General features: G+C 42.5%; 1 protein-coding gene across 2 annotated transcripts in view; it reads left to right on the top strand.

Moving 5' to 3' along the window:
• Nucleotides 1-704: 704 nt before the first annotated feature.
• The window catches only part of mtr (5-methyltetrahydrofolate-homocysteine methyltransferase), a 57,906-nt gene continuing 42,690 nt past the window's right edge, over nucleotides 705-15,920 (top strand). Inside the window, exons 1-8 of one of the 2 annotated variants that reach the window (XM_067988713.1) lie at nucleotides 705-725; nucleotides 3,136-3,347; nucleotides 4,601-4,690; nucleotides 8,586-8,655; nucleotides 9,787-9,879; nucleotides 11,353-11,459; nucleotides 13,593-13,652; nucleotides 13,753-13,847. In XM_067988713.1, the coding sequence (XP_067844814.1) occupies nucleotides 719-725; nucleotides 3,136-3,347; nucleotides 4,601-4,690; nucleotides 8,586-8,655; nucleotides 9,787-9,879; nucleotides 11,353-11,459; nucleotides 13,593-13,652; nucleotides 13,753-13,847 (734 nt within the window). In that variant the 5' untranslated portion in view covers nucleotides 705-718. Of the gene's footprint in view, nucleotides 890-3,135; nucleotides 3,348-4,600; nucleotides 4,691-8,585; nucleotides 8,656-9,786; nucleotides 9,880-11,352; nucleotides 11,460-13,592; nucleotides 13,653-13,752; nucleotides 13,848-15,920 lie in introns of both variants that reach the window. The other variant, XM_067988712.1, reaches the window with a different exon arrangement.

The following is a 15,920-nucleotide window of genomic DNA, read 5'->3' as shown; positions in this document are numbered from 1 at the left end:
CTCATTTCTCTAGAAAAGAGAAGGCTGAGGGGTGACCTGATAGAGGTCTTTAAACTAATGAAAGGGTTTGATAGGCTAGATGTAGAATGATTCCACTTATGGGGGAGTCCAAAACTAGAGGTCATAAATATAAAACAGTCACTAATAAATCCAATAAGGAATTCAGGAGAAACTTCTTTACCCAAAGAGTGGTAAGAATGTGGAACTTGCCACAAGGAGTAGTTGAGGCAAATAGCATAGATGCATTTAAGGGGAAGCTGGATAAGCACAAGAGGGAGAAAGGAATAGAAGGGTATCCTGATACGTTTCGATGAAGTAGGGTGGGAGAAGGCTCATTTGCAGCACAAATGCTGGCATAGACCAGTTGGGCCGAATGGCCTGTTTTATGTGTTGTAGTTTTGATGTAGCTCTAGTTTAGGATGGGGAAGAATGGCGCAGATTATAAATCCGTTTAAACAGGTGGAGCTGTGTTTATTCTTCAAGGTGCCTCGATACTGCTTTACCTTCTAACCAGTGGGACTGGTTTAATTGCAGAAATGAAAACAAGGAAAAAATGTGTGGCACGTGCGCACTGAAGCTGGGCCCCCGGGGGAGGGAAAGCGGCGCCTGCGCAGTGATGCCTGACTCTGCGCGCAGTTGGAGTTGGCACATGCGTGTTGATGTTGTAAGCGACGAGGGGGTAGCGCCTGCGTATTGGAGCTGCGCGGTTGGCTCGAGGATGCACGGTGAGCTCAGCCTGGGGCTGGGAAGAGGAAGGTGTTCGCGCTGTTATTGATCGCGGGAGCGGACGGACCTCGGCGTCTGTGTCGCGCTGTCTGTCGGACGTGGCTCAAAGTCGCCAGACTCGCGAGCGGAGGACACATGGCGCCGACTTTCGGGACGGGAGCCGGTAAGCGGGGAGCGGGCCAGGGGCCCGGGACTTATCCTGTGCCAGCCAGCCAGCCAGTCAGTCAGTCAGACAGAGCGCCCGTACCTCCCATATATATTGGGGCACAGCGCATTGCGGGCACCAGGGCGTTAAAGGAATAATCGCACTATACAATTTCTCCTGTAAAAATTGTAAACAATTTTACAACACCAAGTTATAGTCCAACGATTTTTATTTGAAATCTACAAGCTTTCGGAGGCTTCCTCCTTCCTCAGGTAAATGTTCAGGAGCTCCTGAACATTTACCTGAGGAAGGAGGAAGCCTCCGAAAGCTTGTAGATTTCAAATAAAAATCGTTGGACTATAACTTGGTGTTGTAAAATTGTTTACAATTGTCAACCCCAGTCCATCACCGGCATCTCCACATCCTGTAAAAATGTTCACTGTGTGCTACTGTCCAAGTGTCAGTCGGTAACACTCTCGCTTCTAAATTAGAAAGTCATGTGTTCAAGCCCCACTCCAGAGACTTGAGCACAAAATCTAGGCTGACATTTCAGTGCAGTACTGAGGGAGCACTGCGATGTCTGAAGTGCGGTCTTTTGAATGATACGTTAAATAGTATCTGTTTGCACTCATTTACAACATGGGTGGATGTACAAGACCCCATGAAGCTACTTGAAAAAGAGCAGGGCAGTTATCCTGGCCAGTATTTATTCCATCAACCAACATCACTTTTTAAAAAAAAGAGATTATCTGGTCATGTATCTTGCTGTCTGTGGGTCCTTGCTATGTGCAAGTTGGCTGCCCTGTTTCCCTCCATATAGCTGTGATTACACCTCATGCTTCATTGGCTGTAAAGAGCTTTGGTACCTACTGAGGTCATTAAAGATGCAAGTCCTTTACTGTAATCACAGCACAAGTGGCTCTGGAAGTACAGGTTAAAAAGTGAAATACACAGTCGTCATTTAGAAGTTCTTGTGTCACTACTTTTGATTCGATGAAAATGCCACATTTTTATTTTAGTTTAAAATCTGTTAATGCATGCCCTTTATGAAGTCTAATGGTCATGAACAAATTATTAAAAGATAATAATGAATGCTGAGGTGTCTGTGTGTCATAGGTTTACAGTGTTTCATCTTGTCAAAACAATTACTGATGGGGTAAAACCCAAATATGTGTTCACTTTGTTGTTAACTACTGTTTAATCCTGTTGTGGAAATTCTTAATGTTGGAGATGTTTGTATTTATGTTTCTGTACATAAACTTTTAAAAGTATAAGATTTTAACATGCACTTAACAAGTGTCAGCTTGCTTCAGTTGTTGTCATTCTCGTTCTGAGTCAAATGCTGTGGGTTGGACATCCACTACGAACTTGAGCTTGTAATCTAGTCCAACACTTCAGAACTTTACTGAGGAAGTGCTGTGGTGTAGGATTAAACATTAGATCAAGTCACTGCTTGTTCAGAACTTTGAACTTGTTCAGATGGACATAAAAGATCCCATGGCAATATTGGACAAAGGACAGGGAGTTGTCCTGGCCAACGTTTTTGTCACAACCAACTCAAAAAACAGATCTTCTGGTCATTCATTCACTGACTGTTTGTTTGTATGACCTTGCTGTGCACCAGTTGGCTGCCACTTTGCCTGGGTCAAAATCCTGCAACTCCCTTCCTAACAGCACTGTGGGAGGACCTTCACCACACGGACTGCAGCGGTTCAAGAAGGCGGCTCATCACCACCTTCTCCAGGGCAATTAGGGATGGGCAATAAATGCCGGGCTCGCCAGCGACGCCCACACCCCATGAACGAATAATAAAAAAAATAACAATGGTGACTACACTTCAAAGAAATCTTTTGGCTGTATAGCATTTTGGAATGTTCAAGGTGCTAAATAAATGCACATTCTTTCTTGTTAAACCTTTTCAGGTTCCAAATGTACTGCTTGTCTGACATCCAATTCTGGATGAGCTGCAATTTCCCCCAGTTAAACATTGGGAAGGCCAAAGCTATTGTCTTCGGCCTTGCCACCGATTCCATCCCTTCCCTGGCCATTGTCTCGGGTTAAACTAGGCTGTGCCCAACTTCTGCGTTCTATTTGACTCTGAGCTGAGCATCCGACCCCCATATCCTCTCCCATAAAGTCTGCCTGCTTCCACCTCCGTAATATTGCCCGTCTCAGCCCCTGTTGAGGTAGTTGTATGAATTAAAAGAATATAATTCACTCTTGTTCTTGAATTGATTTTTTAAAATTTTAAATCTTAATTCTAGAAATAAGGAGCTGTCTTCAAGATGAACTTAAAGCAATTCTACAAAAACGCATCATGGTGCTGGATGGGGGCATGGGTACCATGATTCAACAACACAAACTTGAGGAAGATAATTATCGTGGTGAGGAGTTCAAAGACCATCCTAAACCTTTAAAGGGGAACAATGACCTTCTCAGCATAACGCAATCTGACATTATCTGCAAAATTCACAAGGTATGGTATGGTCTTGAATTAAGGCTGCAGAATCACAAGGGCAGAACCAGTTCTTGGCAAACCCCCCCGGGTGTAGTTAAAAACCATTGTCATAATGTGAATTAATGTACTTAGAGCCATGAACATTAGGGAATGTTAGACATGAGATTTCTTTCCTTTTCTCCACTCTCGCTTTGCTGGTGCCGCCATTCAGTCCTGCTCAGTTTCCCCAAGTTGGGGGTGGGGTGGGGAAATGTGATCCTCAGTATCAGACAGCATGATTACAGCTATAGCGTGACAGCTGATCTGCAGTTTCAGTTCAAAAGTGAACTAAGAGATGGACAAGAGGACTGGCGGTCAGCCTGGGAAATGAAGAACCGAGGCAAAACAAAATAAGGGGGCAGCAGCAAAGAGAATCCTGACAGCAGCAAAGAGTCCCTAACTACGAGGATGTGGGGATGGGCCCATAGTTACCTTTGCTGGTTTTGCAACACTTGGAAGCTGGCACTCTGTTTTCTCTCTCCAACACTCTTTTTGCCTTCCGTGTTGCCCTGCCTCCTCCGTTGCTCTCTGTCCACTCCATGCACCCCCAACTCTTCCTCTGCCTTCTCTCCCTCTACCAATCACTGTTCCACCCCACTCTCTGTCCACTCGTTGCAAAATTGGTGCTTTGATTTAAAAATCAAATAAGATCAAAGAGACCTACTGTGGGAAGGCTGGAAATTGAGCAGGTCAGGTGACGGGTGAGCTTACAGTCGGGGGAGGGACCCTAAAATAGTTGCTTAGGGGCTTGAAGGAGTGCTGGGGTTGCGGGGGGGTGGTTAGAGAGGCAGGTAATGGAGAACAGGCAACACACTGGGTGGGCACTCGAAAATGGGAATGAGAGGCTTGGAAGGGGGAACATTTTAAAATAAATAAAAAGTTAATGTAGAAAGATACATAACAAAAGTTACAGATAAAGAAATACTTACCTGAAGAAAAACAAAATGGCAACAGAGCCAGCAGAAAGAGTTCAGAAATTCGCACCAGAGTCACCTAGTGGCCAGAGCATCCTAGTGGCCAGAGCATATAACTACATTGTGACAATTGACATAGCAAAATTAAATTGGAAATGTTGACTTCCCAAAAGCTGACACAAATGTATGACTAAAAATCATGACACCAGGAAGTAAGGTTAGTGGACATGAAGTGCATGCTTTATACAAGATTTTGGATAATACAGATTTTATTTCCTTTTCCCAGAGAAGTAAGTGTAATTTTTTTTTAAATATTAGGAGTACTTGCTGGCTGGAGCAGATATTGTGGAGACAAACACTTTCAGTGGCACGAGAGTTGCACAGGCGGACTATGGGTTGGAGCATTTGGTAAGAAATCTTTCTGCTACCTGAAATTGAATTGAACTACATGCATGCTAAACAGCGGAACCAACATGCTATAGACTGAGCTAAGCGATTCCACAACCAACGGATCAGATCAAAGTTCTGCAGTCCTGCTGCATCCAGTCGTGAATGGTGGTGGACAGTTAAACATCTAACTGGAGGAGGAGGCTCTGTAAACATCCCCATCCTCAATGATGGCAGAGTCCAGCACGTGAGTGCAAAAGACAAGGCTGAAGCATTTGCAACCATCTTCAGCCAGAAGTGCTGAGTGGATGATCCATCTCGGCCTCCTCCCGATATCCCCACCGTCACAGAAGCCACTCTTGAGCCAATTCGATTCACTCCACGTGATATCAACAAAGGGCTGAGTGCACTGGATACAGCAAAGGCAATGGGCCCTGACAACATCCCAGCTGTTGTGCTGAAGACTTGTGCTCCAGAACTAGCCGCGCCTCTAGCTACAGCTACAACATTGGTATCTACCCGACAATATGGAAAATTGCCCAGGTATGTCCTGTTCACAAAAAGCAGGACAAATCCAATCCGGCCAATTACCGCCCCATCAGTCTACTCTCAATCATCAGCAAAATGATGGAAGGAGCCGTCGACAGTGCTATCAAGCGGCACTTACTCACCGATGCTCAGTTTGGGTTCCGCCAGGACCACTCGGCTCCAGCCTTGATCCAAACGTGGACAAAAGAGCTGAATTCGAGAGGTGAGGTGAGAGTGACTGCCCTTGACATCAAGGCAGCGTTTGACCGAGTGTGGCACCAAGGAGCCCTAATAAAATTGAAGTCAGTGGGAATCGGGGAAAACTCTCCAGTGGCTGGAGTCATACCTAGCACAAAGGAAGATGGTAGTGGCTGTTGGAGGCCAATCATCTCAGCCCCAGGACATTGCTGCAGTTCCTCAGGGCAGTGTCCTAGGCCCAACCATCTTCAGCTGCTTCATCAATGACCTTCCCTCCATCATAAGGTCAGAAATGGGGATGTTTGCTGATGATTGCACAGTGTTCAGTTCCATTCGCAACCCCTCAGATAATGAAGCAGTCCGTGCCTGCATGCAGCAAGACCTGGACAACATCCAGGCTTGGGCTGATAAGTGGTAAGTAACATTTGCGCCAGACAAGTGCCAGGCAATGACTATCTCCAACAAGAGAGAGTCTAACCACCTCCCCTTGACATTCAACGGCATTACCATCGCCGAATCCCCCACCATCAACATCCTGGGGGTCAGCATTGACCAGAAACTTAACTGGACCAGCCATATAAATACTGTGGCTACAAGAGCAGGTCAGAGGCTGGGTATTCTGCGGCGAGTGACTCACCTCCTGACTTCCCCCAAAGCCTTTCCACCATCTACAAGGCACAAGTCAGGAGTGTGATGGAATATTCTCCACTTGCCTGGATGAGTGCAGCTCCAACAACACTCAAGAAGCTCGACACCATCCAGGACAAAGCAGCCCGCTTGATTGTCACCCCATCCACCACCCTAAACATTCATTCCCTTCACCACCAACGCACCGTGGCTGCAGTGTATACCATCTACAGGATGCACTGTAGCAACTCGCCAATCTTCTTCGACAGCACCTTCCAAACCCGCGACTTGGAAATATATCACAGTTCCTTCATCGTCGCTGGGTCAAAGTCCTGGAACTCCCTTCCTAACAGCACTGTGGGAGAACCTTCACCACATGGACTGCAGCGGTTCAAGAATGCGGCTCACCTCCACCTTCTCAAGGGCAATTAGGGATGGGTAATAAATGCTGGCCTCACCAGCAATGCCCACATCCCATGAATGAATAAAAAAAAATTGAATGCAACTCAGAAAATGCTGCGAGGAGAAAGCATCTTATTCATTTACACCGTTTTGCATTCAAAACTGCCTATTTGTCCGAATGCATAAAATGCATGTGTTGTCCCATAAGGGGAGCTTCAGCACTCCTGGGGAGGTAGGGGAGGAGTGTGCAGAGCAGAGGCAATTCCCAACTTGCTCGAACATGTTTTTTCTGGCAAGGGTACCAAGATATATCGTTATTTGGATATAGAAAAGACCTCTTTGGGTACAGTGGCTGTCTGAAACTAATGGTGTAGAAGTTGCATCTTCATCCATGCTTTAGTCCCTAAGTTAAGGTTGTTACTTATAAACCAGTGCAATCTCTGTAACATAGGGGTGTAACTTGCCTTGTATGTGACTTGTACTTATAGAAAATGGCTTCCTTTATTGCCATAAGCATCTTGGCTAAGGTGAGCTCTAGATTTCAGTTTAACAGTAAGACTATCATAATTCTTAAGTGATTTTCAAAGAAATGTGTATATTTTAAAATAGCTAACTTAAAAGTCATGATTGTGGGTTTTTTTGGTCATATTTTTCTGTAAGTTTTTTTTTCTACACTTTATTCTCAACAGGTGCTCAGCCTCCTCCCATACCTCTGCCATTGCTGCTATGAAACCATTACCGTTGGAGGCAATAGCTCAAAGGCAGGCTAAGGATATGATTCCCTTCATTTTATTTCTGAGTTTTCCAATGTTATTTGGACGAAACTCACAATTTTGGCATCCATGAAAGTTTTACCTCTGTGTTTAGTCATCTCCCTCCATATATTTAAATAAGTTATATAAGAGGCCATGACAGTGCAAATTTATATGGTTTGTTGGAGGGAATGGACTCAGTGGGCCGAATGGACTTTTCCCATTTCACCCATTTGTTCTCTTGTTTGTTTGGGGAGGCATCTGGCATCTGCTGGGCAATCCCACACAGCAGCAATGTGGGTGATGGTGTGTCTGTCGCTGCTGTGGCCCTGTGGGTTGCTGCTTGAACACGTTCCATTGCAAATCTGCTAGTAGTGGCATTTTATTTACCTTTTTTAAATTTCTCCCTTTGACCATCCTCGCCTGAACACTAATGCTGGCGTTCTAAAGACACTTTTCAGCCTTCCAGTACCTCAGCAAAATGACCATAATTCACATGTAAACCTAGACAGTAAATGTCGATTGCATATTTGGTAATGGAGGACATCGCAGTTAGAACCAATCCTGTCTTCAGTAAATATTCAAACATACATACAGCTTTCCAAAAAAAGCCACTGGAGTCACTTTACTGCCACGTCAGCTTAGGTCAGGTAAACTCAGTGAAGATCAGATGAAACCGAGGACATTCCTGATCTGTATGAATGAATACAGGACCAGGTCCCTGGAATTAACATTTTCCATTGTAGGGCTGGCTGCTTCCAATTGCACTACTTTCTAATCAGTGGCTCTGAGTCATCAGGGAGCTGTAATGATATCCTTGATGGGTTCATACTCTGAAAATATTCCAGTTGTTTGACTTTCATCATCTGCAGTTATTTTTTGCTTTATGTTCCAATTGTAAAGGTGTTTTTTTGAAGTGAAAGTAGTATCTCTCAGTTTGGCTCAGTTGATAATGTTCTTGCCTCCAAGTCAAAAGGTTGTGGGTTCAAGCCCCATTACGGACTTGAGCACACAATCTAGGTTGATATCAGTACATTGCTAAGGTGCAGTGTTGTATTCTGGATGGGACATGAAATCAAGCCATCATCTGCCTGCTCAGGTGGATGGAAAAGATTCCACAATACTGTTCAAAGAAGGGCAGGGAGTTCTTCAGGTGTCCTGGATAACATTCCTCTCTCAGCCAACATGTCCAAAAACTGATTAACTAGTCATTCATTTGTTTGTGAGACTTGCAGTGCATTGTTGCTTGCTTACATAACAACTGTGCCTGCACTTCAAAAATAATCAATTGGTTGGAAAGTGCTTTGTGACTTGATAAGGCATTATATAAATGCAAGTTCTTTTATCTGGTCGTAACAATGACATAATAGTATTTGCTGTCCAATATATGTTGATTTTCTCTGATCCAGGCTTACCGACTGAACAAAGTCTCAGCAGAACTGGCCAGAAAGGCGGCCGATGATGTGGGAGCACAAACAGGTTACCAGCATCTTTGTTGTTGTCAACTTCACCTTGATCCTTAAACTCATGAGTGTTAAATACTTGTAGACGGATAATGTAGTAATATATCAAGTTGGAGCTGCAGCACGGAACAGCATGGAAAAGTGAGATATCTGTCCATGGTCTCCCACTCTGCTTGGTTCCTGATCTCAGCTGAACCTTTGCAGAAAGATGCTGGGCAGCAGCCAGGTGCTTCCCCATAGGGGAGGTTGGAGAAATTTGGAGCACGAGTCATAATCGCAGCTCCTTTACCCATCTCAAGAACTGGTCTTGGTGCAACAGTTGCCTAATGTCCTGTCTATTGCAGTTGGTGTATGGCCACAGGGAGATCGGTATAAAGAGAGGGTGCAAAAGATAGGATACTAACAAAACAAAAGTTGCTTCGAGGTGTGAAACAGGCTACATAACTATGTATTTCTAGTTCAGTGAGCAAATAGAGTACTGCCAGCTGTAAATAATTTTTTACACAAACAAAACAATTCTTATGAGGCACGGATAATTTAGATGTAGGTGGGTTTTCTCTTGCTGTGATGGACCCAACCTACTGGTTGAGTTTTTAGGAGAAATGGATTAGAACCAATTATTTGTACCACTGAATGGTCCTGAAGGTGGAAGAGATCACTGTGTTCTCGCACCACACTGAGAGAAAACTAACCTATGTGGGTATTTAAATTAATTTCAAAATCAGAGCCAGGCCATTCAGGAGAGAAGTTAGGAAACACTTCTTCATACTAAGGGTGGTAGAGGTGTGGAACTCCCTCCCTCAAAAAGCGGTAGATGCTAGCTCAATTAATAATTTTAAATCTGAGATTGATAGATTTTTGCTAGCCAAGGGTATTAATGGATGTGCTGCCAAAGCGGGTAAATGGAGTTAGGATGCAGATCAGCTATGATCTCATTGAATGGTGGAACAGGCTCGAGTGGCTGAATGGCCTCCTACTATTCCTATGTAAATTTGACTTTAAAGGAAAAAAAAGTACGTATATACATGGGATGCATCTAGTAGCAAGTATTTAATATTACAGGACTTACCATAGGGTTTCCTTATCATTTAACATGGTTGTAAAGTTTTGCAGTGTTTCACTTTTAACCTTGCATCGTTTGTCACAGGTATCCGAAGATTTGTGGCAGGTGCGATGGGACCGACCAACAAAACATTGTCAATATCGCCATCTGTGGAGAGGCCAGACTACAGAAATATAAGTATGAAAATAATGTCCATACCAGTAAAAGTATTTTGTAAGGTTTAAAAATAATAAATTGATCACTAAATATGGGAACAGACTTTTTAAAAAAAAAAATTATATTATTTAAAAACTGCAAATTCTGTTGTAGAACTGGCTGCTCCCAATTGTACTACCTTCTAAACGATGATTTTTATCATAGTTATATGAATGCCACAGCATAGATCAGGGATAAGAGATAAATTCACATACTATGCTCCTTAATTTACAAGGTATTAAGTTGCTGATGTTCGCTAAATAGAGTGCTTCGCAGGCTGAGTTGTTTATTGTTGTACAAAGGGGTGTTTATTGCTAAGAATGTTTAGGAATTCCCAACTTGGTTGATGTTTTATGCTACATTTTTTAAGCTTGCATGCTAAACGATAATGTGATGAAGTGTTAGGATGGTAATTTGAAGCAGTGATTTCACCTCACACAAGGGGGTGGGAAGAATAATTGCCTCATTTAACCTTCATGCACCTCTCAGTGGCTAATTATAGGGTACAACTAGTAACAATGTGCAGTTTGGTTGCTGTATTATAGGAAGAACATCGTTGACCTGAATAAGATACGTCAAAGGGCTTCCGATCTCGTACTTGGCATCAAACACCCAAGCTACGTGGAGCACCTACAGAATTTTTGTTTAGACTAGAGAAGACTGAGAGGGGACCTTATTGAGGTATTCAAGATCCTTAAAGGTATAGCTACATTGAACCCTGAGAAACTGTTTACCATCACCCTGAGAATGACAATGAGGGGGCATGGGATGAAGCTAGGAAGAGGGAAGGTAAATGGGCAGGTCAGATATAACTAGTTAACAGAAGGTAGTGAATGTTTGGAATGGACTGCCCAGGGAGCTGAATGAAGCTGTTTTAAAGAATTTTTGAGAGAATTCCACAGGTATTTGGCAAGAAACCAATAAAGGAATATAGGTAGTGAACTGTGCATTTTTTTTTTAACTTGGTTAGCCAGATGTACTGAAATGGTCTTTTCCAATCCTGCACATTCTTATGTACTTATGCATTAAGCCAGGAGGTACTGTGACATAAAGGGCAGCTAGAAAAGGAGGCAGAAATAGTACGTAACAAAAAGTTGCCTTGGATCGCCTATTGATTGGCTAATCAGGGACATCAGGAACAGGAGTAGATTATTCAGCCCCTCGGGCCTGCTCCAATATTCAGTTAGATCATAGCTGATCTGCACCTCAACTCCATTTTCCTGTTTTTGCTCCATAGCCCTTGATACACTTGCCTAACAAAAATCTATCTATCTCAGCCTTGAAAGCTCTAATTATCCCAGCATCCACAGCCTTTTGGGGGGGGGGGGGGGGGAGTTCCAAATTTCTACTACCCTTTGTGTGAAAAAGTGCTTCCTGAATACTCTAGCTTTAATTTTACGGTGTTGTCCAACTTGTGTCTCATGAAATTTCACTGTCAATAAATCTGTTTTACAGCATTTGATGAGCTAGTTGAAGCTTATGAAGAACAGGCTAGAGGCTTGCTTGATGGTGGTGTTGACTTCCTCCTAGTGGAGACCATTTTTGATACAGCAAATGCAAAGGTAACAGACATACCAAACCCTGCGCAATGCTGAAATCATAATAAAGAAAATCCTGCAGCTATGTACTAATTTTGGATTTCATTTTAAATCCTGTAGTTTTGAATTCCATGCTGTATTAGGAAATCACAACAAAACAATGTGATTTTTCTTTTAAACTTGATAAACTACCAATATTTAATTCTGACAGTGACTAACTAAATTTGGCGAATTAGTTAAAGACAGAACCTGCATTTATATAGTGCCTATCATGACCTCAGGGGGTCCCAATGCACATCATAGCCAGTGAAGCCAGTTGCATCGAGTCTACAGCACAGAAACTGGTCTATGCTCCCCACAGGCCTCCTCCCACCCCACTTCATCTAACCCTATCAGCATATCCTTCTATTCCTTTTTCCCCTCATGTGCTTATCCAGCTTCCCCTTAAATGCATCTATGCTATTTGCCTCAACTACTCCTTGTGGTAGTGTGTTCCACATTCTTACCACTCTTTGGGTAAAGAAGTTTCTCCTGAATTCCCTATTGGATTTATTAGTGACTATTTTATATTTATGATCTCTAGTTTTGGATTCCCCCACAAGTGGATACATTTTCTCTACATCTACCTTAGCAAATTCTTTCATTATCTTAAAGACCTCTACAGATCACCCCTCAGCATTCTCTTTCGTAGAGAAAAGAGACCCAGACTGTTCAGCCTTTCCTGATAAGTATATCCTCTCAGTTCTGGTATTATCATTGTGAATCTTTTTTGCACCTTCTCCAATGCGTCGATATCCTTTTTATAATGTGGAGACCAGAACTGTGCACAGTACTCCAAGTGTGGTCTAACCAAGGTTCTATACAAATTTAACATAACTTCTCTGCATTTCAATTCTATCCCTCTAGAAATGAACCCCAGTGCTTGGTTTGCTTCTTTTTATGGCCTTATTAATCTGCGTCGCTACTTTTAGTGATTTGTGAATGTGCACCCCTAGATCCCTCTGCTCCTCTACCCCATTTAGACTCTTATTATCCAAGCAGTACATGGCCTCTTTATTCTTCTTACCAAAATGCACCACCTTACATTTATCTATATTGAAATTCATTTGCTAATTACACACCCATTTGCAAGTTTATTAATATCGTCTTGTATTTTGTCACATTCTTCCTTTGTGTTAGCTGCATCCCCCAATTTGGTGTCATCCACAAATTTTGAAATTGTTCTTCTAATTCCCGAGTCCAAATCGTTAATGTAAATTGTGAACACCACTGATCCCTGTGGAATACCACTTCCACAAGTACTTTGAAGTGTAATCACTGTTGTGATAGAGGAAAACGAGGCAGCCAATTTGCGCACAACAAGATCCCGCAAACAGCAATGAGATAAATGACCACATAATCTGTTTTTGATGGTGTTGGTTGAGGGATAAATGTTGGCCAGGACACCAAAAGAACTCCCCTGTTCTTCTTCGAATAGTGTGACGGGATCTTTTATGTCCACCTGAGAGGACAGACGGGACCTCGGTTTAACATCTCGTCCGAAAGACATCACTTCCAATAGTGCAGCACCCCCTCAGTACTGCATTGAAATGTCAGCCTAGATTTTGTGCTCAAGTCTCTGGAGTGCGGCTTGAATCCACGACTTTCTGACTCGGAGGCAAGAATGCTACCACTGAGCCAAAGGTGACACCTTAAACAGGAAAAATTAATCTTTCACAGGTTGGCGCTTAGAATTTTTATTTCAATACCTTTTTAGTAAGCTGAACATTCTTAACACTGTCTATTTCACTATATGATTTTTCATGTATATTATGTGGGTTTTTCCTGGTTTCAGCAGATGTCACTGAATAGCAGTCAGGAACCGGTACCTTGTCTGAATTTATTTCCCTCTTCATTCCTAACCCAGGGGCACCGGGGCAGGTTGTACTACCTCATTTGGAGCTCCGGTACATCTAAGCGCAGACCGAGGATTGTTTCTGGTCTGTATGCTCAGCTATTTACCACATATTTGGTGGAGGAATGTATTATACTGTATTTAATTCCAGAGCGACACAGCTAGGATCTGTAGAAGGTTATCAAGTCCTCAGGAAAAAAAAATGTTACAATCCACTGACTATTAGTACTTAGTTTTGCTAATGGTAAATGTTCTTTTCACAGGCTGCCTTGTTTGCCATTCAGCAGCTGTTTGCTGAGCAGTATGAGCCCAGACCTATTTTTGTAAGTGTAAAATACTGTTGTATTTTTTTCCTTTCACTTTCCATTTTCCCCCCAGTAACCTTGTTTTGTAGCTAAATTGTTTCTTTTTGATTTGCACCAGATTTCCGGAACGATTGTAGATAAGAGTGGACGCACCCTCTCTGGTCAGACAGGAGAAGCGTTTGTCATCAGTGTATCTCATGCAGAGCCACTTGGGTAAGAGCAGATAATTGGTTGTCAGTATAGATGGAATCAAAATAGTATTTTTTTAGCAGCGCAAAGAACTTGTTCAATAGAAGTCAGCAACACATAGCCTTTTGGAAGCATTTTTACTGCACCAAGCAAACCGAGAGCAAAAATAAAAAACGAAAATGCTAGAAACACTCTGCAGGTCATGCAGCGTCGGTGGAGAGAGAAACAGAGCTAACGTTTCAGGTCGATGATCTTTCGTCGAACATAAAAATAAGACAAACTGCAAGAGTGTTCAATGTTGTATTGCAGTTTGTTGTAATGTGTTCTTGACTATATAAGGTGCCTGAACTTTATTCTTGCAGTTTGTGCTGTTCTTCAAATATGTGCTGTTCTTCAAATACTTCAACTATAACATGATCCTAGCCACCTGTTACACTATCTGGAATATATAGCAACAGTATAACCTGTGCTACATGATGGAATCTGACATGCATTTTTAATGAAACACAAGAATGTTATTTGTAGTTCAGCTGGGTAATGTTTTAAGGAGCAAAGGGGAGCTCTTTACTGCATCAACATTTATGATGCATGTATCTAATGCTGCATTAATACATGAGTTGTCTCTTTTTTTGCACCTTTTTAAACTTTTAAGTTCAGTGACATTTGAAAGGTGTACTTGTTTGCATTATGTATCCTTGCAGTAAAGTGTATCTGAAAGTCTGTAGAAGAGTTGATGGGATGTTCTGAAGGTTTGACTGAAAAGTTACGGCTGCGTAACTCGATAAGGGACTCAATCGACAGCCAGCTGTTGGATGGTGCTGTCCTCTAAATGCTTGTGTGACATGTTTTTGTAAATCTCTGCAACAGCAAGAGCTTTCTGCCTTTGTGGACAGATAGAATGGAGACTCTCAGGCATTTTTACATGTATAAGCAATTTTCAGAACACTAGTTGACATCCTGTTGCTAACAATCATTTTAGTTGTTTTTTTTGCTGATTTTCAGCCCCCACCCCTCCCGCTCCAGTAAAAATTCCCTTATTTTCTTTCTCGTTCGTGGATCAACAAGAGCGATTGTCTCCCAGTTTTTTAAAAAAAACTTTTTTCTGTGCCGAAGATCGGGTTCAGAGATGGGCACACAAAACTGAAATTCAGGGTCTTTTTTCAGTTGGTGATACGAATCTTCTTGTCCCGAGCAGCTTCCTGAGTCGTGACCCAAGTGCTGTGCAGTTTTTGACTGTTTTATGGAGATAACCGGAAGAAGTTCATTAACCTGATAATTTTGTGGTTTTCTCTGACTACCATAGACAAAAAACACAAATCAGTGGTAGATAATGTGTCCGAGCACAAGGGGGGTTTTGAAGTTAGCTAAAAAATTAAAGGCCGCAGATGACCATGAGGTGGGAGCGTCTATGCTGCAAATTTTGTGCAGCTAAAGTGGATGCTCACATAGAATGCATAAAGGAACACCTGAACAGTACGAGGCTCACAAGGCTCTGAGATGAGCATGAAACTAGGGACAGGAATGTTTTAGATACAGCAGTCACACACTGTTCAAAAAAATCAGGTTGAGAGAAAGAAAGAACTTGCATTTATATAGCACCTTTCACAACCTTAGGACGTCCAAAACACTTTACAGCCAATGAACATGACATTGTGAATGAATTCCTCGGTGTCCTGTGTTTGCTGGCCCAGCTATTAATTTTTGCTGGTTGCTCCTCCCTTGGTGATTCTGAGAGAACATTTTGGCCAGTAGCAAAAACCTTGCCCAATGCCACCAACCCAACCAGAAAATAGTTGTGTGACAGTGATGAAGTTTGGAATGACCAAATTAAAGGACTAAGGATTAAAGGATTAAAGTTGGTTGGAAATGTTGATAACTTCAATTTTCTGTGAATCACCTGATCTTCTTGGGCAACCAGCAGTGATTTTTTTTATATGTTGATGACTTTGTTGCAGAGAAGCCTGCACTTGTGTTGACAGATTGGATTTCAGCTCTTCCACAAATAATGAAAGTTGTTATGTGTACGAGTATGGCATTAAAACACTATGATCTTGTGCAGCAAAAAATAGCAGCTGTGAATTTAGACTCAACTGCACA

Source organism: Heptranchias perlo, chromosome 8 (genome assembly GCF_035084215.1).
Source record: "Heptranchias perlo isolate sHepPer1 chromosome 8, sHepPer1.hap1, whole genome shotgun sequence".
NCBI lineage: Eukaryota > Metazoa > Chordata > Chondrichthyes > Hexanchiformes > Hexanchidae > Heptranchias > Heptranchias perlo.
This window is presented reverse-complemented; position numbering and strand designations above follow the sequence as displayed.